This window comes from Diospyros lotus, chromosome 10, assembly GCF_014633365.1.
Source record: "Diospyros lotus cultivar Yz01 chromosome 10, ASM1463336v1, whole genome shotgun sequence".
In the NCBI taxonomy this organism is placed as follows: domain Eukaryota; kingdom Viridiplantae; phylum Streptophyta; class Magnoliopsida; order Ericales; family Ebenaceae; genus Diospyros; species Diospyros lotus.
In genome coordinates this window covers 19310580-19334912 of record NC_068347.1, presented here as the reverse complement: position 1 = coordinate 19334912, position 24333 = coordinate 19310580, and the positions used below count along the sequence as shown (strand labels likewise).

Sequence of the window (24333 nt, the reverse complement as noted above, 5' to 3'; positions counted from 1 at the left end):
CATATACCCTCGACGCATAAACAGAGAAAGAGAGAGATAAAGAAAGAGGTTACTTAGAGAAGGAAGTGGAACAACCAATGACAACTTGAGAAGGAACGATCAGCGATGCTCGAGAGAAAGAACGGCCGATGGTGAACAAATTGAGTGAACGATCGACGGCGAGGCTTGATCTTCAGGATTCGACGACTGAGAGAGGGGCAATCTTCAACGAATGAATCGAAATTGGAAGCAAGGCAACGAGGGAACAACGATTAGAATTGGAAGTAAGGGGACGACAATAAGGGAGCACTCAGAATAGCAAGCTCTGATGACCGCGAGATGAGACTTCGGGATTCGAAAACAAAGAACTAAACGAAGAAGAAGAAGAAGAAGAAAAAGAAGAATAAGACTGAAAAGAGAAGGAAAAATGAGCTTCAGGATTTAGGCGTGAGCAGCTCTCACCAGAAACGCATCTTCGGCCATTTTTATATAAATTGTAAAATGACTCCAGAACGTTTCATAAATTATATAAATAGCTTAAAAAATATTTCAAATCGTATTTTCTTTTTTTGAAAGAGGAAACGGTTCAAAAATGTTGAAACAGCTTCTCCGACCCTTTTCCATGCTTAAGAGATTCTTTCTAATATAAGTACCCTCATGGGTTATTCTAGAGAATCGACGTAGTGCATACTAGAAACTTACTCGAGTGGCTTAATAGAGTAACCCAATATAGTACTGCTACCTCTTGCATCTGTACTAGAGACGATGTGACTATTATTGTTGCCACTCTTGCTGTCATTCTTCTTTCTTTATCATCGCCAGACATATTAGTGTTTCTTTCCTTGTTTGTTGTATTTTTGCTATAACCAACTTAGATAGTTTTATATATTCCTGCATCACTTCTTTAATATAGATTGAGAGAGAATTATTTCTCAATTTATATTTTCTCTCTTCTTGCAAATTACTCAAATTCAGTGGCAGATTTCCAGATTTTTCATGGAATCAAAGAAAGTTTTGAACTGATCTAGTTTCATGGAAGAAATCGATGCCAGATTTACAAAAGTTATTCAAAATTGAAACCCTAGTTAGTTTCTCCAACGATGAGGCCTTCCACCTTCATAGCTCTGATCATCCAGGGTTAGTTCTGGTAACAGTGCCATTAACCAGAACAAATTACAGATCATGGCATCAAGCAATGCAAATAGCATTGGGAGCTAAGCACAAACTCGGTTTCGTGGATGGAAGAATTCAAGCACCGGATGAGGATTTAGAATTCTTTGAAATCTGGAAAATGTGTGTGTGAAGAATCTAAATCAAACCACATTCAATGTAGAAAAACAAAACAAAGAAGAAGAATAAGGAGGAAGAAGACAAGATTACAACAATCCACACACTAACATTAGGGTTTAGAAATAGGACATTAAAGTATATATACAACAAATAGATAAAAGAGGAAAAGACTAAACTACCCTAATACTAATTACGTTAACATCCCCCCCTCAAACTCACAATGCTACAATAAGAAGTAGCGAGAGTTTGTTAAGCAAGAAATGAAAACGATGAACTGGATGAGACTTGGTAAAGAAATCATCAAGCTGCAACGATGAAGATACAAAGGGTAAGGAGATAGTGCCATGCTGAAGATGATGGCGAATAATATGACAATCAATCTCAATATGTTTCGTGCACTCATGGAATACAGAGTTGTGAGATATTTGAATAGTACTTTTATTGTCACAATACATAGGGGTTGGAGAGGAAAGAGGAATACCCATATCTACAAGTAACCAACGCAACCACACAATCTCAGTAGTAGTGGATTCCATAGCACGATACTCTGCTTCAGTAGAAGAACGAGAAATAATGATTTGTTTCTTACTTTTCCAAGAGATAAGAGAATCACCCAAAAATATGCAAAAGCCAGTAGTGGACTTGCGATCAGTGGGGTTACTAGCCCAATCAGCATCAAAGTATGCACGAAGCTCGAAAGAGAATGTCAAGGGGAACAAAAGACTCTGAAAGCAAGTACCACGAAAATAGCGCACAATACGAACAACAGCTGCCCAATGAACTGTAGTAGGAGCGGAAACAAATTGACTAACAATGTGAACAGCATAAGCAATATCAGGGCGTGTAATGGTGAGATAAACAAGACATCCAACAATAGTGCGATACAAAGTGGGATCTGTCAAGAGTTCACCATCAGAAGGTGAGTAGCGAGCATTGTCCTCAAGAGGAGTGGCAGCAATTTTTTTATCAGTAAGACGAGCACGCGCAATAACATCAGTAACGTACTTCGACTGAGAGAGAAGATAACCTCTAGGAGAAGAAGCAACTTCGATCCCCAAAAAATAAGATAAAGGACCCAAGTCCTTCATTTCAAAATGCGAAGTCAATTTAGATTTCAAATAAGCAATCACGTCACCATCATCACCAGTAATAATCATGTCATCAACATATAATAGAAGTAGAATGCGACCGGCCGAAGTGCATCGAAAGAATAAAGCAGAGTCGTGATGACTAGGTGTAAATCCAAAAGAGACAGCAACAGTGGAAAATCGCTCAAACCAAGCACAACGCTGTTTGAGGCCATAAAGAGCTTTCTTGAGTTTGCAAACATATCCAAGATGATGAGAAACGCTAGGTGGAGGAACCATATAAACGTCTTCTTGAAGATTCCCATTCAAAAATGCATTTTTAACATTCAACTAAGAGAGACTCCATTGATGAATAGATGCAACTGCAATAAGTGTACGAACTGTGGTCATCTTGGCAACAGGAGCAAAGGTCTCCTCATAATCAAGACCATACTGTTAAGTAAACCCCTTAGCAACCAATCTAGCCTTGTAATGTTCAATCGAACCATCAGATTTGGTTTAGAAATAGGAGGAAAAAGACAAGACTTCAACAATCCACACACTAACATTAGGGTTTAGAAATAGGACATTATATACAACAAATAGATAAAAGAGGAAAAGACTAAACTACCCTAATACTAATTACACTAACAGTGTGATTACATGATTACTTCTTGGATACAGAATGTTATTTCAAAAGAACTAGTTGATGCTTTTCTTTACACAACTACAGCTTGGGAGCTATGGCTAGAAATCTCAAGAGTGTTTTGGTGAGCGTAATGGACCACAACCAGTCTATTAAATTGAATGGAAATTTTCCTCAATGTCACAAGAAAATGCTTTTGTCTTTGTGTATTATACACAGTTAAAGAGGCTTTGGGATGAACCTATGTTCTGTTGAACCACTCCCTACATGGACTTATGGTGCAACAAAATCTATGGCCAAGATACCAAATAGAAATAGACTCGTGCAATTTGTCATTGGCTTTCATGCTGGCTATGATCAAGTGAGGAATCAGATCCTCCTTTCGGATCTTCTTCCTATGATTAATAATTAGGCATACTTGATGGTGTTAAAAGTAGAGGCCCAAGGACAAGTATTCACCTTATTTATATATAGATGCAATAGAAGGCTCTACTTTGTTAGCAGAGCCTTATAATTTTAAACAAGAGTCAAATAATACAAAGGCATTGAAAGGTACAAAAGGATATTGTGTATACTATAAATGTGAGGGGCATGTAAAAGATCAATGTTTCAAGCTTATACAAAGGTAATAGGAACAAAAAATTTAACCAAGCCCTAGCTACTAAAGCTAACTTAATGATCGAGTCAACCTCAAAGATGCCCTTAGAACCATCTATGTTGGGTCAAGATGATTTGAGTGCCTTAGCAAATGCTTTACTAAAGGTCATGCACACCAGCAATTCTTCATTCAACACTAACGCAAATGTCACCATGAATTTTGCTGGTAATGTCTATTATGTGAAATATTGTTTATATGGGTCAGTTGGAGATGAATCTTGGATTCTTGATAGTGGGGCAATTGATCACATATGCTCTGATTCTAGTTTTATTCACTAACTTGCATCCTCTTTCTCAACACATTTCAATCTTCTTACCCGATGGAAGTATCACAAAGGTGGTACAAATTGGTTTTGTCCAACACTCCAACTCAAGTTTGTTTTTTGCCCGGCATGATGTTCTTTATATCCCATCATTTCAATTCGATTTACTCTCCATTGGTAAATTGCTTCATGACCTCAGCTTACTTGTTATGTTTTATCAGTGTGGCTGTTGTATTCAGGACCTGATGAAGACTAATGAACTGATAGTTGTCGGGAGACTTGAAGGACGTCTATACAAGCTGGATCGAACTAGTTTTAGTACTGATATTATAAACTTCTTTTTGTCTAACTGCAAAGCTTACAATTACCTCTTGTAACCATTACTTTTTCTAATGTTAGTCAATTACAAAAGGAGGATATGTTTCATTTGATGCTGCATGTTCACTTAGACTTCGCATTATGTCATGCATGAGCAAATTAGCACATACCTCAAACTAGAAATTAGCATATATTTCAACTTTAAAGCATTTGGTAGATAGCAATTAGGATAATGCTACACGAATGTAAAGGTGGACAGAAAGTTGGACAACCCTTAATTCTTGTGATATTTTGACACCAAAATATTGCGAGAATTTCAATTTTTTGAAAGCCCTCCCGCACTCCCTCTGTAATTTCAATTTAGTTCGTGTAGCATTATCCCAGCAATTATAGTTGCTCCATTTGTCCTATAGCTAAACAACCCTAACTCTCTTTTTTCACTAGTCAAAGTACCCCAAAAAACCTTTTAACCTGTTATATGTTGATTTGTGAGGACCATATCCTATTACATCTATTTTGAGTGCCAAGTATTTCTTAACCATAATGCACTATAAGAAAAACACCTTTTAGCAATGAAATTTAGTGACGAAAAATTAGCAACAAATCAGCGATGGAATAGTCGTCGCTAAATTTTTGTGACGGATTAGCGACAATTTATTCCATCGCTATTTTTTTTAATATTTTTTGAATTTAATGACGAAATTAATGACAGAAAAATCCCTCACTAAATAATTTTTAATATTTTTTAAATTTAGCGATGAATACGCCCATCACTAAATAATTTTCATGATTTTAATTTTAAAATTTAATTTTTAATTTGAAATTTTTATTAATTTTTTTAATTTAACAACAGAATTTCTTAAAAGAAAATAAAATTAAAACTTAATTTTAAAATTTTTAGCATTGCTAAATGGGAAAAAAATTAAATTAAAATAAAAATATTTTAAAGACGGAATAATTTCATCGTTAAAAGAAAATAAAATTTAAATTTTTTTAAATTAAAATTAAAATTAAAATCTTTTAGCAATAGCATAATTTCGTCACTAAAATTAAAAATTCAAAAACTAAATTATAAGTTTAGCGACGAAATGATTCCGTTACTATAATATAAATAATTTATAATAACAAAAATTTAACTAAATTTAAAATTTTTCAACGATCGAATAGTGAAATTTAACAATGAAATTTTTCATAGTTAAATGTAGAATTTATAAAAATTCAAATTAAATTCAAAATTAGTGATAGAATATTATATCTGCATTCGAATTAAAGACAAACAAAGAAGCCCATATTCAAATATAAGGCAAAAATAAAAACAAAAAAATATTTATTCAAATATAAGACAAATACAAGTAACATATCTAAATATAAGATACAAACAAGAAAACATATCTAAATATAAAATACACATATATTTTCATATTCAGATATCATTGAAGGCACTCAAATCATTGTTTATCTGTATAAAAAATTAGTGGTACAAATAAACTTAGAGTTATTTATAAAATTTATTAGATTTTGAAAATATTTTCTATCAAATATTTGGAATTATTTACTTACAAAATTATATCTCTAACATATAAATTGTGAATCATTTTTTTTCTCTAGTTTAACATTATAAGTTGGACTCTAAAAATATTATTTATATATATTTTTTGTTTATTTAGTATAAATATATAATTTATATAGTATTTTTTGGTTTATTATTTTTTTGTTTAAATATTATTTATATATTACTTATAAATGAATTAATCATTCTCTTTGAATAAGATCTCAATTTCAGCGATGGTTTCATTAGATATCTTACAACTAGAATCCCTCTTTTTTCAATTCAAATCCTCCACCACCACAAACCCCTTTTAAATTCAAGTATATTACACTTTTTAGTTATTGGGAGAAGCCAAGTACTCTCTTTCAGATTCGGGAAACAACTCTCAAATATCTTTTTTCTTTTTGAAAGATACATGAGTGAAACAATCAATCTATTGATATTAAAAGACTTAAAAGGAGTCTTCCAATGTATCATTTATGGGTCTAATGAAATTCATAGGTATAGGAAGAAGCCTTATCAAATAGAGATTTTTTCTTTCGATCATATTTTGATTATTAATACGATATATAAAGATTGCTACTACAAAAAGTATTACACCATTGATCATGAAATATCAATTGTTTGTTGAACCCTGTGAATTACGTGAAAGTAGAATACTCCAAATTCGGGGTTTTGTTTATTATTTATATATATTATTATGTTTACTATTGAGTATAAAATATTATTTTTTTGTGTATATATATTATTTAACTCCTTTCCCCTCATTTACACTCTCTCCTTCCCTACCTCACTCTCACTAAGAAAAAAGAGTTAATGTCCAATTTTTTTGTTACAGTCTAACCAATATCTGTAAGGTTTTTTCTTTTCCTTTCTCTGTGCATTATAGTTTTAGCATTTTGTCATTTTAACTTTTAAATGCATCTTTGAATGTTTCTTAGATGAAAAATATCTATGTTAGTTATAGATTGTTTCATTTTAACTGATATGTTAAACAAATAAAATAATCGCAACATATTATTTTTGGCTATTAATTTATAATAATTAGCTGTTAGTTGATTAATATCTCTGTTAGTTACTTTTTAATGATTAACCGTTAATTTTATTATCTCTGTTTTTTATATTTATTGCATGTATATTATTGTTTAGTTTATATTTATATAGTTGTATATTTTATATATATTATTGTGTATTGTGTATATATTATTGATGATTTAAACGAGAAATCATTAGAAAATGTGTAAACTAGAAATAAAAAATTAAAATGACAAAATACTAAAAATCATTTTTAAGTAGTTATTTATTAAATATGTTATAATGATTTTAAATAAAAAACTTAATATTTGTATTTTAATTAGTTTTCATTTGTATTTTAAAATTAGAAGTACAAATATAATGTTATAAATATTGTTGATGAGTTAGTTATTTATTAAATACAAGTTTTAAACTTAGAAATACAAATATAATATTATAAAATTCAATAAAAAAATTATTTATTTGGAAAAAAATTTAAAACTATATATGTCTGAAAGTAAAATAAAAAATAATATTTATAAACTTCAATAGTTAAAAAATAAATTAGAAATTATTTTCCTTATGATGATTTAAAAATTAATTAGATTTAACTAACTTATAGACTATTTGACTTTTGTAATTATTTATAGAAAAATTAAAATTTTCATGTTATTTAAAAATGAGAAGTACAACATTTTCATGTTATTTTGTAATCATGTTATTTTAAAATTTTCATGTTATTTTAAAATGAAAATGTTGAGCTGACTCCATTTGAGCCAACAAATACTGGCAGAGTTAATTATTGAGTAGAGTTATCCTGTAATCAAAATTGTGATCAATGAGTATCTTATATATTATTTTAAATTGATTATTTGCAATTGTTATACACAGAAATGCATGTTTTTACTTGATAAATATTGGTTTTATAGTTTTTCCCTGAGATTGGCCCACCAAGTCTACAATCAAAGATTTGAAAGATACGGTACATTGATGCTTGGCTTCATTGGGATGACGTGCCAGAAATAACACAACCGATGTGGATGAAAGAATTTAGCACTAATATAATTGCAATTCTTAATTATAGGAAGTTTTAATTTAAAATTCTATACATATTTATTCTTTTTTAACTTGTTGTAGAAGAAGTTCAAATGGCAACTTGATGAGAGTGATCATATATGGATCATTTGGAATAAGTCGAGTCAGAGAAGTTTTAAGAACAATTTGAGCAAGGTTAAATGTGGTACTGATAAGGGTGACTGGATGGATCCGATCGTGCAGAGAGCATTGAGGGCAAAGTAGGATGATGACAAGTACAAGAATACGGCTGAACAAAACAAAAAGAATTATGCCTCCGAGATTGGTGGGTCAGTCCACACAAGCGGATCCATTTCCTTCACCGAGAGTCAAAAGATGATGGTAATTAATTTTCCTACTTAAATATTTCTAATTTTAAGAACTTATATAGTGGTTTGTATTTTATCTTATTTATTTCATAAATTTGTTATACAGAAAAAGGAATTAGACCGCGAGTCCAATGAATTTGAAGTTTTCAGGAAAACTCACACTAGGAAGGTTGATAAAGGATAAGAAGTATGGGTTGATAATAAATCAAAGGGTGTCGCAGTAATTGTATCTATGTAAATAATTAAAATTTAATAATTTTTTTATTAATTAACAACATTAATGTTTTTATTTATATAGGAGATATTTGAGAGATTAAGTATAGATGCATCTTTAGCATCGATCGGTAGCGATTTGTCCTCTTCAACTGCAATCAACGTGCACCACATCTTTTATCAGGCTGTCTCTGATAGGAATAAGAAAGGTCATGTCTACGGCCTCAGCTCTCAAGCTAATCAGTCCTACCCAATTGCATCTGATAGCACTTCTAGTAGTTCATATAGGTTCATGTCACATGATTTAGAACAAATGAGAGTGAGATTCACTTAGATTAACGAGGAGTTTCATTCCACTCAGAACTAGAATGAGGAAATGAGACAGACGATGACCGAACTGCAAAGTAAGAACTAGGAGCTGACACAAACGGTTATCGAGATAACCATTAAAAATGTGCAGCTACGTCAGTGACAATAAGAGATGGTTTCTTTGAAGGATTAGATGAATAGCATGATGTCTATAATATTAAAACAATCTACAATTATTGTTGGACCATCGACAAGCCCGTTGGATGGAGATCCGTTTTATGATGATGAGAGTAACGAGGGTGATGAGGAACAAAATGCAAATATCAATAATGATGATTGTTAATTGTAATTAAATATTTATGATTATATTTCATTAACTGAATTAATCAACTTGAATTTCATATTCATTTTTGTTATCTTACATATTTATATGAATTTGAATTTAAAATACTTTAATTTTTATTTTTGTCTCTAAATTAATGATTATATAAATAAATGTTCAATTTCTATTCAATTAATTAAAATAAATTGTTAATTATTAGAAATTTTATTTATATATATTTATATTAAAAAAATATAAAAATTTGAATTTAAATTTTTATTTATATAATTTATATTATATATATTTTTTATTTACATTTAAATTTTTAAATTTTTTATTTTTTTCTTGAATCAGCAACGAAAATTTCCATCACTAGATTTTTTTCTATCATTAAATCAGTGATAAAATTTTTTAGAAACAAAAAAAATTTCGTCACTTGATTCCATCTCTAGAATTCCATTGTTAAAATTTAGTAACACCAATTTTAGTGAAGGAATCCGTCCATTACTAAATCCATCGCCGAATAAATTAGCGACGGAATTTGAAGTTTTTACGATAGAATTTTTCATCACTAAAAGCTAGATTTTTTGTAGTAATGGATGATTTCTCCATAACCACATGGGCTTATATGCTGCAACAGAAAAATCAAAGTCCATCTACTATATAGTCACATGCCATATTACATAAGATGCAGATAATAAACATATGGGTGCACGTTAGTTGAACATCTACTGAATGTGAAGCTTGTTACATATCACATGGTTGAGATGATTAATGATCTGTTGTTAGTTTTTGATTGTATATCTGGTTTTCAGATCAGAGATGACAGAGTTATCTCGTGAATTGGTGTCAGAGATTTGTCGTTGAGTAAAACTATCTGGTGTAAGAGGTGGAATTCTCTCTGTGTGTTCAGTGGTGTATGAAGGCAGATGCTCTCTGATAGGATCCACTGACCTCTGGTGTGTGGCGAACATCCTATGCAGTCATAGTTGGTTGTGGTTGGAAAACCCCTAGCCAGGGTGCACATGATCAGAAAGGAGTTTCTGATGTCAAAAAAAGTTTTGATGTGTCATCTCGATCACACCATACTGGATCTTAAAGTGGTGGTGGCATCAACTCATCAATGTGCTCCATTCTTTTGTACACAAAGGAGGAACCCTTGTATCTAATAGGTGTACTCATCTTAGATATGGCTTGTTCACTGCTAGAACCATTAGAATGCAAAAGAGAAGATGAGGGAATAGGTGCAGGAGGCTAGTTTGATGATGTGTCAAGAGAGGGAAACAAAGGATCAAGATCCAAAGCAACATTTTTTAGGGCTGCTACTTGCTATCCAGATGAAGGAGGGCCAAAAAGGCTTGATTTTCCAGAAAAGTTATATCCTTTGAGACATAGAATTTTTGAACACTAGGATGATAGCATTTATAACCCTTTTGTGTAGGTAAATACCCAAGAAAAACACATCGAAAAGCCTTAAGATCCAGCTTATCCCCTATTGACTTTGGGTATGTGGACAAAACAAACATACCCAAACATCTTAGGAGGTAAGGGAGTATGAAGATTAAGATTTGGGAAAAAAGATCCTAAAAGCTGAAAAAGACTTTTGTTAGTGTAGGTGCTCTAGACCTAATCAGATTGGGCATATAATATACTGACAATTGCAATCATATTTATTATTGAATAATGAGTTATTCAATTACATAAGAAGTCGTTATATTAGTTTATTGTTATTATTGTAATGACTGGATGAAACTAGATAGAAGTCCATATGCTGTATACTGTGATTAATCTATAAAGATATGAGATGATGCATCACAATTTCTAAACATCATTAAATGTTTCAAGTCGTAACGATGTCAAGAATGGACATTAACAATTGTGGTAAGACTTGTATGTGCTATGTTTTTGCTATGTGATAGCAATGGGGGTCTCAGACCCATAGGCATGGGGATGCCTAGACAAGTACATAGGTGACCAATATTGGAGAACATGTCACTAGATATGACTCGCCATGAGAATCCATTTTAGTTATATGTTAATGGAATTCTCATACGAGATGGGTGTAACTAATCCTTAAACCTAAGGTCGTCACGATCATCTCATAAGAAGACCGGTATGCTTTAACATCGTTTTGATAGACTTAGACAAAGACTGCACATGGGCGATCGTTGAACATATCATGAGGCTTATGGAGATGGGTGCATAACTAAGATAAAACTCATCTATCCCTTAATAGAGGATGATGTATTTAAGGCACCTTCGGTGGATATTCATTTTAAATCCATGGTCATGGTGAAAGAGATCAATAAGGAGTTATTGATTCACTTTCTATTAACTGGAGATATTCGGATGACTGAAGAAAACTCATGTGATTGTAATCAAATAGTACATAGCCAGACTTGAGATCACAGAAGATACATTGACAAGAGGATCGAATTACATGGTAACTATGCTCATGAAAGATTGTTTACAGATTATGAATCATTCTGAATAATTGGGTAGACATGACGCCTTGCTAGAGACTAATCTTGTCTTATGTGTTCATACTAACACATTGTCAACATATTCGAAAGCCTAATGAGTCATACGCAATAGGTACGATCTCTGACTTAAACTAGGAGAACAGACGTATGATTAAGTGTGACACTTTAATAAGAAGTTGTGCCGTCGTAGGTTCTCACAAAAAAAGAAAAAATAAATGTAATGAGGTCGATATGACAAAGGTTGTCATAAAGGAAATAGTTTTCTAAAATAGTAATTGATTAAATTAGAAAAGAGTTTCTAATTTAATAATTTTTTATTTGTTGAAATGACAAATATGAAATAATATATATTTGGGTTTAAATTAATATTTGAGCTAAATAAAGTATTTAGGCCAAATATTAAATTAAATATTAAATTTGGGTTAAATTAGATTTGAATAAAATATTTTATTTAAATTTATAATTTGATTTGGGTCACTTAATTAATTACTAGTTGGACTAGGATAAATAGACCGGCCCATACCACTAAAGTCTTCGAAACCATAGGAGGCCATGCTCCTTTATAAATACCCCTTTATGGATTGCCTAAATTAATGAATGATTTTGTGATTTTTCAAGAGTTGAAAAAAAAATTGTCATTCACTCTCTCCCATTTCTTTTCCACATCGATATGAAACATGAGGTTCTTTTCGTTCATACCCAAGCCAAGAAAAAGAGAGAGAGCTAACACTCTCATTCCGTTTTCCTTGCCAACGGACGCGTGTCGCGTATCACGAATTAGAGGCCAAATGCTTGGATGGCTCAAATCCGCAAACAACTCAAAAATCTAAAGGTTAGATTTATTTTTATTATGTATGTGATTGTTTTGATTTTGATGTTGATTCAATCACCGGGATCGGGATAAGGTTCAAAATTTTTGAACTACGCTACTTGTCCCGTAACAATCTTACTTAACTTTCACTTTTGTTGTGAAGCACCCTAGAAAGGACTTGTTTTATAACATATATGGCCATCGATATAGCTTCTCCCCAAAGATTTTTGGAACATGATGATGACAAAGGAGAGTTCAGGTGACATTAAGAAGATATTGCATTTTTTTTTCAACCACTCCATTTTGTTGAGGAGTATCAACACAAGATGATTCATGAATAATGCCCTCTTGTCGGAAGTACTAATGCATATGAGTATTAAAGTAATCTCTCGCATTATCAATCCTAAACTTCTTAATAGATATGCCAAATTGGGTGTTAATCATTTTGCAAAAAGATGGTATAACGGTCCCAATGGCAACCTTGTCGTTTCGAAGAAACGCCCAACACATACTAGTACAATCATTAATAAGGGATATAAACCATTTTGCCTCAAAACAGTTAAATACTTTGAAGGGTCCCCAAACATCATAATGAATAAGATTAAAAGGTTGAGAAGAGAATTTATTGTTGAGTGGATGAGGAACCCGATGATGTTTAGCCCCAATACATTCATCACATTGAAAATTGTTTGGATTTAGAGAGTTAAACAAAGTAGGAAACATTTTTCTTAACAAAACAAATAGGGGATGAGCTAATCTAAAATGATGCAACCAAATAAAAGAGATATCATAAGCAAATTGAGAAAAACAATCCTTTATAAGTTGTTCCATTTTAGTACCAAAATTCTATCCTTGTAAGATATAAAGCCCATTTTGCTCCTTAACCACACCAATCGTCCTCCCCATATCCTTGCCCTGAAACTTACACATACGAAGAGAAAAAATAACTAAACAATTAAGGTCTTTAATTAGTTTATGAATAGAAACTAAACTGGCTGCAATTTTGGAACATGAAAGACTTGATTAAGGGGTAGACAAGGATTAAAGGAAACTTGGCCTTTTCCAAAAATAGGAATAATGTTCCATTTGCAATGGTAATGTGTAATAGTTTTAAAAGGTTCATAGGTGTCAAAAACATGTGAATGAGGGGTCATATGGTCAATGTCTCCTAAATCAAGGATCCACATGATATTTCTTTTAGATTTAGAAGCTAAAAAAGTCCCATAAGTTAGTTGTTTACCTTGCTGAACCAAAGAGCAAGATGCTCCATCCTAGAAAGTTGTAGGAATGCCTTCAGCTTGCTTAATTCCTTCGTTAGCTTGCTAAGATCTACTAGATTTAACTTAGTGGAATCAACCTCTGTTCTTTTTTCTAACAGCTTATTCTGGTTTTTTATTACAGATATAACTTTAATGCTTTATATTTTTAAACCCTCCAATTCGGCCCAAGATAGCCTTTTTTTCATGTAATTTGAAGCATGTTTCCTTAGTATGTCATGGCTTATTGCAAAAGATGCACCATTGCCCCGCATGATTATACCCTCGGTTTGTAACAGAAGCTGTTTTTCCAATAGCAACTGGTTTCCCAATCCCTGATTTGATTCCTCCTTCTTTATTGTTGGTCATAAGTGTTAATACCTCAGTGCTATGATTTGACAACATTGCATACCACCTATTCTCCTCACTTGTAATGATTGCAAAGACTTCATTTAGGCTAGGAAATTTGTCCTTACCCAAGACTTGGATCCTAACTTGATTAGACTCAGTATTTAATCCAACCAAAAATTCAACAACTCAATCCCTTTCAAAAATCTGATTGACGGTGGCTACATCTTCACTACACACCAACTTTATTGCTTGATAATGATCAAGTTCTAACCGTAACCCTCTCATCTTATTGAAATATTCAGTAATTGATAACTGAGCTTGTTTTGTAGTGTTTATCTTGGTTTTTACCTCAAAAATTACAGAAGCATCCTTAACTTTGGAATAGGTTTGTTGGACCGTATCCCATATTTCCCTTATCGTACTCAAGAACATGAAGTTCTTGTTGACTTTTGGCTGCATGGTGCTCCACATCCAAGACATGATTTTTGAATCTTTTATCTCCCACGTAATGAAAGATGGATTCGTTTCCTTTGGAGTCAACCCAGTTAGATGGTTGCCTTTCCCACAACCCTTAAGGAAAGTCTTGATAAGTTGAGACTATTAAAGGAAATTCCTACCATTTAGCCGATAGGTTTGATGGACAGTCGGAAGCTCTCCTCCACTGGGTTATCCACCGAATGAGTGTCCCCAGAAATTAGGGTAGGGGTTGCAATTTCAAAGGTTTCAGATATGATCTTTGATTAACGTAAGAGAGGCGGACCCTAGAAAAGAAATGCAAAAAAAGTTGTGCGATAAATGCACAGGTTTCGTGATGAAGACACTGAAGAATCGAGGCACCAAGAGAAATCGAGTAATGAAGGCCGAAAAAGGGCGAGTTTGAATCTTCCTTAGGGTGGCTCTGATACCATGTAGAAGAAGACACTATAATTCCTTAGAAAACAATGTACACAGGTTGTCCTCATTTAGAGGAGATGAGAGATAATTTAGGACACTAGGGTTATACACTTTAGGAAACTAAAAGATGCATTCTATCTACAACTATTACTAAAAATAGAACATATATATATTTTAGGAAAACAAGAAACTTAGGAAAGCTAAAGATTAAGGAAGTTTCCCAAGTTACTTAGGAAACTTCCTAATCAATCGAGGTAGATAGCGGTGCCTTGACTTCTTGTTGCTGCAACCTTAGAAGCCACACACCACAATGCTCAACATGGACACATTGCTTTATTTCACCCTTATTTTAGACTTAGTAATCAACAAAAGGATATTGTAGTTAATATACGAATTTCAGCCCCTATCTAATCATGATTCATTTATAAATTATTTTTCCACAAATATGGATAAGAAAAATCAATTATGGACACGAAAATTCAACCCTTAGAAGTTGAAAAGTCGACCGTTGAAAGTATGAAAGTCAACTCTTGATAGACTAGAAAGTCAACCCTTTCTCAACGAAAGGTCAACCCCTAAAACTTCAGGACCGAAAATGAGATGGAAGAAAATGTATGCAAATCAACAACACTTGCATTATTCTAATCCTAACCAAGAAAAATGCCCTTCCTTGCAAGATTATGGAGTGAATCAAACCCCATTGAAACTCTCAACAAGACTCATCAATTAGTTTTAAGAAAATCCACAAGATTTTTAGTAAATGGAAGGAATACCCACAAAGCCTAAAAATGGATTTTTAGGACAAACCCAAAGAGATAATGAAGAATGTATCAGGCATTTGAAATTGAAATAACGAAATGGAATTTACATAAACTGAAAGGAAGAAAAGAACAAGAGAAACTTGCTTTAAAAAGAAACAAGAAAAGAAGAACTTACCCTAGATGCTTGAACAGAAAAGAGGAAGCAACTTGCCAAAAATCTGGAACTTCACCTCCTATTTGGAGCTCTAAATTAGAAAAGAAAAGAAGAAGAAAAAAAAAAAAAAAGAAGCAATTGAGCAAAGGGAGGAAGAAAAAGATTGAAAGAAGAAAATAGAGAAGACGTGGGGAAGGTGTGGGGAGAAGAGTGATTTGCTGTCACCTTTCCACCCACCCCCTATTTTTCATTTTTTCTTTTTCTTTTCCTTTTTATTTAATCCCCCTATAACCATATATACATATATATAACACCTATTTATGCATATAACATTTTATTAAAACAAATAATTAATGGCAACCCCCAAACTAATTTAATTTTAACTTTTCCACTCTTCTTCAACTTGACTTTTCAACCCACTTAATTTCCATCACTTTGACTTTTCAATTTTATTTATTTTCGACTTTTCCTATACACACAAATCCAATGCTTTGACTTTTTCTCACTTAAATTTTTATTGACTTGGACTTTTAAACTTCATTTGACTTTGACTATTTTACACACATAATTTTCCTTTCTATAATTTTGACTCCCTTTTCACCACATAAAATATTTTCCAACACCTTACTCAATAATGGCACATTATACACATAAAATAATGGCAATATATTTTAGACCCAATAATAGGTCTTTACATACGAAGCCATTGAATCTAAGGCATACCTTTACAAAAGGTTTGTGGATCAAAGCCATGTAACTTAGGGCACAATTAAAGCCACCCAACTTAGGGTGAACACAAAGCCACTTGACCTAAGGTGCACTTCCATAGAAAGTTTGCAGATCAAAGTCGTCCAACTTAAGGTGATATCAAATCCACTAAACCTACGATACATAAAAAATTGCTTGATCTCAGGTGCACCTTTACAAGAAGTTTGTAGATAAAAGATGCTCAACCTAAGGCACACACAAAGCCAACTAGCGTAGGGTGTACCTTTACTAAAAATCTAAGGATTAAAGTCTCATAACCTAGTGTATACACAAAATTTCCCGACCTAGTGCATTCCTCTTCAAGAAGGTTGCAAATCAAAATCACCAAACTTAGGGTGTAATTAAAGCCACTTAAGTGCACCTTTGCATAGTGGTACAAGTCAAAGCCAACCTAGGTGCACACAAAGCCACTTAACCTAAGGTGCACACTTCTTACAAATCTACACCAGCCAAGGTGCATCTCTATAGTGACCTTGAAGTAAGCAACTAATGTTAAGGATGAATACCACTGAGTAAGGATCTAGACAAACAACATAATACAAACATCTCCTTGAAACCACTACCTTAGCTCTAATGTTTTAGCTCTATTGCCTATGTAAGGGCCAACTCCCGAAAGTCTCGCTATCATAGGAGTTTAGAGAAAAAGTCCCCACGGAGTGGATATAGATATAATTTTTTAAAGGATACATCCTTAAATTCCTTTCATTACCACACAACGGAAGCAAAAGACACAAGAATTCACAGTTCTTTTTACACAACATAGGGCTTATCCACCCATGAGGCTTAAAAGAGTGACATAACTTAACAAAATAAAACTATATCCCCCTGGGATACAAAACAAGACAAGGACGCCCAATAATCTTTTGGTCGAAACTACTTTGTACGCATTTCTACCCATAGAGGATCAGACACTGTTGGACTTACTCGAGGCTACTGCCTGCCTTTACTTGGAATAATGTAAAGCAAGAGTGAATTACAAGACTCGGCAAGTATAATGAAACAGAAGGGAAACAAGGCTAAAAATAAACTTCCCCGTACATCACTCACAAACCATGCCATGAACCAAAACTAGACCTACCAGTCACAAACATATCAATACACATAACAAACTGAGGGGCTCACATAAGACACACATACACTGGCACCCAAGGTTCTATATACAAACCTACTACAACCATAAATTGGTTAGCATATTATCATGAACTATAACTCCCTTACCACTACCATGAGCCAAAGCTCCCATAACATCATCATGAGCCAAAGCTCCTATAACATTATCATCATCATCAAGAGCCAAAGCTCCCATAACATCATCCTGAGTCGAAGCTCGCAAGTACCCCGCAGATAAATCAATCATGCGCATCAATAACCATGCAATGCAACATATAGAAAATGCATGGCAGTGTAAACATAAACATGATACCATGGCCCCTATAAAACCAAGCATCAGGCCACGCTTTGCCCACGTAGTCATTCACATCCAATGCAATGCTAATACTTTTAGTCCCCCTACAATGCCCGTGTCCAAGCACATATAACAAATGATCCACCCGTAATGCAAACTCGAAGCCCAATGCTATAATGCAATGCTGGATAACAAATATTAGCAAAACCATTCGATAGTTACCAGCCATCAGTTGACAGTTTCCTTTCGCAAGACACCCAAACAGTCGACAACTTAGCCCAACCGGTCGATAACCCTTGTAATTCACACCCTTAAATCCATATACAACACACCTGAAATGCACACAAAATACTTCCACACCTTCTAGGACCCTATCCCACATGGTTAGGCATCATTCTACAAGAATTATAGAGTCATACAAGACCCTATTTGAGGCCTGAAAGGAGTTTAATACAAACCAACAAGAAACGAGAGGTATTTATAAACATTCCGCGTAGACGACAAATATGAACCCTTTATTCAAAACGGGTGTTTCCTTCTATCAAATCTCAAGGGTAATAACACCAAAGGATTAGAGCAAGAAGGAGAAGCAAGACTCACATCCACCCCCATAAGGGAATGTGGGTTCACAACCACCCAAAGGTGTAAAACAAAGAGGCTGGTTTCATATGAGGAAGAACTTTCCATAGAAACCAATCCAACTACAAAAACTTGCCCCTGTTAAGGAGAAATGGGGAAGAGAGCTTGCCTTTGGAGACTTTGAATGGCCGAACTAAGGAGGGAAAGCTACCTGCAGGAACACACCCCTTTATCTTAAAGTCCTAAAACCATAAACAACACAAGGAAGAATGAGAGAACAAGATTAGAGAAAGAGAAGAAGAAGATAGGAGAATCCCCATCGCCTCACGATTGCCTTTGCTTCTCCAAGCTTCCACCGACTTCCTCTCCCCCATCCCTCTTGAATCTATACGCCAATGACCTAGAAAATCATGCCTTGCTAAAATCGATTGATAGTTGTGAAGGAACGATCGACAGTCAGAGGCCATTCTTCGCAATCGGTCGACAGACCACCCCTATCGATTGACAGGCAAAATGCAAATGCTTTCTAAATGATACCAATTTAGCCAACAATCAATAGTCCCCTAGCAATAGTTAACAATTTACTCCATCTATCAACTGCTAGCCCCCTTTTACCCAAACGGTCGACAACCTAACCCCTATTTGTCGACCGATAGAAACTAATTTCCTCCAACATCCTCAGTAGCCCACTTTCAAACACTTCTAACTTGAACTTCTCAACTTCCCTCTCTAATTCTCCTTTTCCCCTTTGACTTTGCACTCCTAATACGTTATACTTTCATATTTATACCAACCATGCACAACACCTCATCCTGTATCACATATATGATTAACATATACCATACACTATCCCCTATTACTTTAACTCTTAATTCCTCCTATAATTCCCTTACTTGTCTTTTTCGACTTTCACTTAGCTAGCCTTATTGTTGTCTTTCTTCGTTCAACTTAATATGGATACTCCAATCATCATAATCATATGTTTTTTCACCTTCGACCCGTAATAGTAGTTTAATTCCCGACACTCTTAATGTCAAAGGCACATCCATTTATCCAACCACCACAAAATAGACACCCTGACCACTAATTACCACGACCACCTATAATATATTCTTACCCATTACCAGGTCGTTATAGCCTAGGTAGCATAGCCTTAGCTTTACTCCTTGACTTAGCCCACAACCTTTACCTCCACATCAACACCCCAAAATTCTATAGAAAGATGAAGTGTAATAACCCTTGATACTATGAAACTCCATACAAAGCCCAAGAATCTTATCAAGAAATATAAACATTTATTCTACTTTTTTTAATCCAATGAACCTTCAACTAAGAAAGTGGGGGTTTCCTAATACGATAATATTCACTTCACTATATTATCTAACATGTGAATAAGACCCATAGCCTCAGTCATGCCCATGCCACCAACCCATAAATAAGAATTCAAACAATTGTGGTCTCAACAGATTCGATATCTTAATATATTAGGTTATCATCATAATCTCAACCAATTTGATTATCATTTTAACATGATATTCTAAATCACATTACATTAGGAAAATTGATCATATTGTATTGAAGACAACATAACAACAAAATTATTTAAAAGATACGGATTCCTAATGAGACTTTACCATTGGAGTCTATAAATCCAACACCCTTCCTTGCTTTTTGGCTTGAGCATCAAGAAGGGACGAGGGAGGGAGGAGGAAGTTTTATAGGACCATCTTAGATAGCTCTAATGCTTGTTTTCCAAGCCCAAGGTAGGATCAACCTAGTTCACAATCCAACTCAACCACCAAAAACACTATTTCATTAATCTAGGTTTGTGGGTGTAAAATTTTGCATCAAACTAATTGGCCAAGAAAGAATAAACTACAATATGACTTGTTATTTTTGCATCAAACCAATTGGCCAAGAAAGAATAAACTATAATATGACTTGTTCTTTACTAAAGAAATTGTCTTGGTTTTTATTTTTCTTTTCAAAAATTGCCAAGATAGTTTCTTCTTTATGCATGAAACCGCCTTGGGGGTTTATTTTGGAAACTACCAATGCAGTTTTTTTCTCATTTTAGGGGTAAGGTGGTTTTTTAAACCCCTTTGGCTTAACTATAGTTTTTTCTATTTTTGAAAAGATAAACAAAAATAAAGTTAAAAAATAGACAAAAATGACTTTTGGTTTTCCTTGAATATCAAGGAAAGAAAGAGAGCTTGCACAAAGAAACTCCCACAACCCAAGTAAGCAAGTCACAAGTTGCACATGCACACACCTTTTTCTTTGCTAAAAAAAATAAAGAAAGAAGGGAAGAGGGTGAAGTGATAAGGAAAGGAGAAAAAAAATTCCAAAATAAAACCTCTAAAGTGGTTTCTTCTTTATTGAAGAAATTGCTTTGACTGTTTTCTTTTTGAAGAAATATTAACTGGTTTCTATTAAAATCAAAAAATATTTTTGCAATTTTTACTTATATATTGCTTTAGTAATTTCTTTCTGACTTTGAGGCCTGATACTCAACTACTGCCAAATGTATCAATCTAGCCACGGATACTGCTTCTCTAGTAAAGTTGTAAAGAAATGAAGACAGTTGTTCAAGACTCTTTGATCATCTGGGAAGTAGAAAGAGTATCCTAAACAATCTTTAGGATATGCCATACCTTTATTTGATTAGGGCTCTAACTTCTTTGTCTTAAGTTTTTTTTCACAAAAGCAGGATAATCGAGTTTTATATAAACTTTGTACATAAGATGAAATCAAAATAAGAGAATTAATAAACAAATTCTCAACTGCGGTAGAGTTTCAATTTCGTTTTTGGGAGTGGGGTACGCTCTAATTGGATCCAAGTCGATGTTGTCAAGGCTAATCTCATAGAGGATCATTACCGTAGTTAGGGGCTTTTTGCTTTGTGAATAACAAAAAGAAGGCATCAAAAAGTCTCTCTATTGTAGATTCTAAGGCAACACAAAAGGATATGTTCTTATTCGGAACAACACTACCACTTGTCTAGGACAACAAAAATCCTTGTGTAGGACAAGGCTTGATCCTTGTGGTAGCGGCTAGCAATAAAATAAATTCCTTGATTTTCAAAGGGGTTGTTTAGTAATATTAACTTATGCAAGCATTTCTCAATTAGTATTTTTATTGTATGCTCTTAAAACCATTATTTTTTGTTATAACTTCTATTAAGACAAATACTAAATAGTCATCGACCTTTCATCTAATAAGATAAATAAGAAAACAGACAAATAAGGCAATCCCTATTAGAAGGTTACTCATTTTTTCCCTTCGAAAGAAAAAAGTAACAAGAATACAACTAGAGACCTAACCACAATAATTTCTTCCCTATCCTCAATTAGGTCGTTCATCCCAAGCCATAAAAATTGAAGGACACTCGACACCAAGTGAAGCTTTAAGACGACGCCCATGCTTCCTAACATTCTTCTTGATAATCTAAATCAGGTGCTACTTCCTAATGGTATTAATTGATCATGAAGTCAAAAAGTACAGCCATTTTACCTGTGAATTGGATATGGGACCAAATTCACTTTGAGAAGCCAACCTTTTTTTGTGGGCAAAGACAAGTTTTCCCTCTTTAAATGAAAAAGAAAACAAATTTTCTATTATTTTTAATATAATTACTTATTTAGAGACATAATATTTTTTGTCTCTAAACAAATAGTAGTAATGATTGTAATTGACCAAGAACAAAGGGAAAACAGGGAACCAGAAGAGAGGGGAAAGAAGAGAAAAAGGTAAAGGGAGATCAACTAATGGCGAAAGGCTTGCCAAAGAAGGCGGCTAGAATCTGGTCCTTGGGCTCGTGGCCTGCACGTGTGAGGCTTATGCCCCAAGAAGAAAAATTAGGAATAATGGCGCACAACCTCTTGATCAACAGTGTTCGAAACAAACCAAACAATGACACAAACATGCATGCGCATGCATAAAACTATAAGGGTGCAAGGGTGGAATTTGGATAGAAAGAAAACTAATTCTAGGGAATTAAATTACCTAGAATTAAATTCTAGGGAAAATATCAATTGAAGGCATTTGATTGTCTTAATTTTTTACCTAGAAATTACCTAAAAATAAATCAAATATATTATACAAAATATTCAAAAAACCAAATATACTATACAAAATATTCAAAAAAAATCAAATATATATACACAAATATACATACACACACCCATACATACACACCCAGCTTTGTGTGTGTGTGTATATACACAAATATACATACATACATAGGAGCAGAGCAAAGCCGAGAAGAGGGAAGAGGCGATGATTGGCAGCATCGTCTTCAACTGAGCAAGTTATCGAATTCAATTCTTTCCCTCTTTAACATTTCTTAATGGTGGAAAGCGCAAGACATAAAATAAGAGGAACCTCCATAAAGAAGAGAAACCGGATTGGGGAATTACCTGCTTGGCTCGTTTTCTGAACACAAAAAGCATGGCATCAATCACATTGCTCTTCCCACTCCCATTAGGACCAACCACCCGGAAAAACTCTACAAACCAGCCGCGAGAGAGAGAGAGAAAGAGAGAGAGAGAGACCCTAACCTTGTGAAAGGGGCCGACACGTTGCTCGCCAGCGTAGGATTTGAAATTCCGGAGCACCATTTCTTTGATGAAGAGCCTTGGGAGATTTCTGGATCTACCTCCTCCTCTACTGTCCTCGGAATTATCGTTCACGGCGTTGTCGGTCATCGTTGCTTCCATCGGAGCCCCCATCCTGGTTCGCTCAGAACAGGCCTTTCCCGCCAACGAAGAAACCACTAGAACCCGCTTCGGATTGAGCTTCCCCTCCTCATTGCGACTGCCGGCCGCGCTTCCCCTTTTCTTCTCCTTCGCTTCCGCTCCTTTGCTGTTTGCTGCTGCAGCATCTTCTTCTTTTCCTCCCAAATGCCTGGAATTTATTTTCCAACCCCTCCCCTGAGAATTGGTTTTCCATCTAAAGCTAGAATTGGGCATCACGTGACCATAAATGGGAATTTGAATTACTTATAAAATATCGTCGATCAAACAGCACCGAAATGCGAATTTACATAGAAAATGTTTATTTTTCATGATAAATATGGCTAATCAAATAGGTCCTAAGTTGAGACAATAACACTAATTTTCGGGTTCACATATGGACTAATCAACTATTTTAATTTTAAAAAATTTTATTACATAGATAATATAACAATTGGTCGACAAATAATATCACCTAGTCTATAATTTTAACATTTGTCTTTCCAATTTAATGGCATTTATAACATTCTTCTCGAATTAATTTCTGTCATACCTAAAGGTTTTCATAGGCCAAAATTCAATCACTATACTCATCTCATAATCTCGATCTATCATTTAAAAAGTTCAAAGAATTTAAAATAAAAGTAGAAAATTAGATAGAAAATAGTATTAAAATCCTATAATCAGATGCAGAATAATAATAGTTAAGTATTAAATTTGATGACCATCTCTAATCTTTGGTTTGCGGTCAACTTTTTACTTTAAAAATTTACTATTTAGCAATTTCTTCTTTAATTTTGAAAATCCATTGCCCAAAATTCTATTTTCTACTTTATTGATTCTAATGTATTGAATAGAAACACAATTAATGAGACTCATATGTTTATTTCAAGAATAACTTTGATATCTAGGCTGAAGATAGTAAAAAAAAAAAAAAAAAATTATAGCTAAATTTAAATTTATAAAAAAAAAACTCAAATAGAATTAGGTGAAATATTGTTAATATGATATAGATAATAATAACTTTAATGAGAATATCATAATCATAAATAAAAATGATTGAAGACTAGAAATATCCTAATCATAAATAAAAATGATTGAAGATCTA

General features: G+C 33.7%; 1 protein-coding gene across 3 annotated transcripts; it reads right to left on the bottom strand.

Annotated features, from left to right (window-relative positions):
• Positions 1–1361: 1361 nt before the first annotated feature.
• Positions 1362–23477, bottom strand: LOC127810940 (uncharacterized). Of its 3 annotated transcripts, none has more exons than XM_052350574.1 (2): positions 23052–23477; positions 1362–1574 (listed from the first exon to the last, which is right to left on the bottom strand). In XM_052350574.1, exons 1-2 carry the CDS (start codon positions 23460–23462, stop codon positions 1485–1487), a joined length of 501 nt encoding a protein of 166 aa, XP_052206534.1. In that variant the 5' UTR covers positions 23463–23477; the 3' UTR covers positions 1362–1484. The 3 variants fall into 3 exon arrangements, with proteins under 3 accessions (XP_052206534.1, XP_052206535.1, XP_052206533.1); XM_052350575.1 differs by lacking the exon at positions 1362–1574 and adding an exon at positions 7536–7600; XM_052350573.1 differs by lacking the exon at positions 1362–1574 and adding an exon at positions 22513–22926.
• Positions 23478–24333: the final 856 nt, after the last annotated feature.

What these genes read in the sequence shown, in the direction of transcription:
- LOC127810940 (XM_052350573.1), bottom strand. Translation starts at nt 23,462, where the DNA reads ATGCCCAATTCTAGCTTTAGATGGAAAACCAATTCTCAGGGGAGGGGT. An exon ending in GTGTCGGCCCCTTTCACAAG is followed by an intron (nt 22,927 to 23,051) that starts GTTAGGGTCTCT and finishes TTTTGTGTTCAG; the next exon opens with AAAACGAGCCAAGCAGGTAA.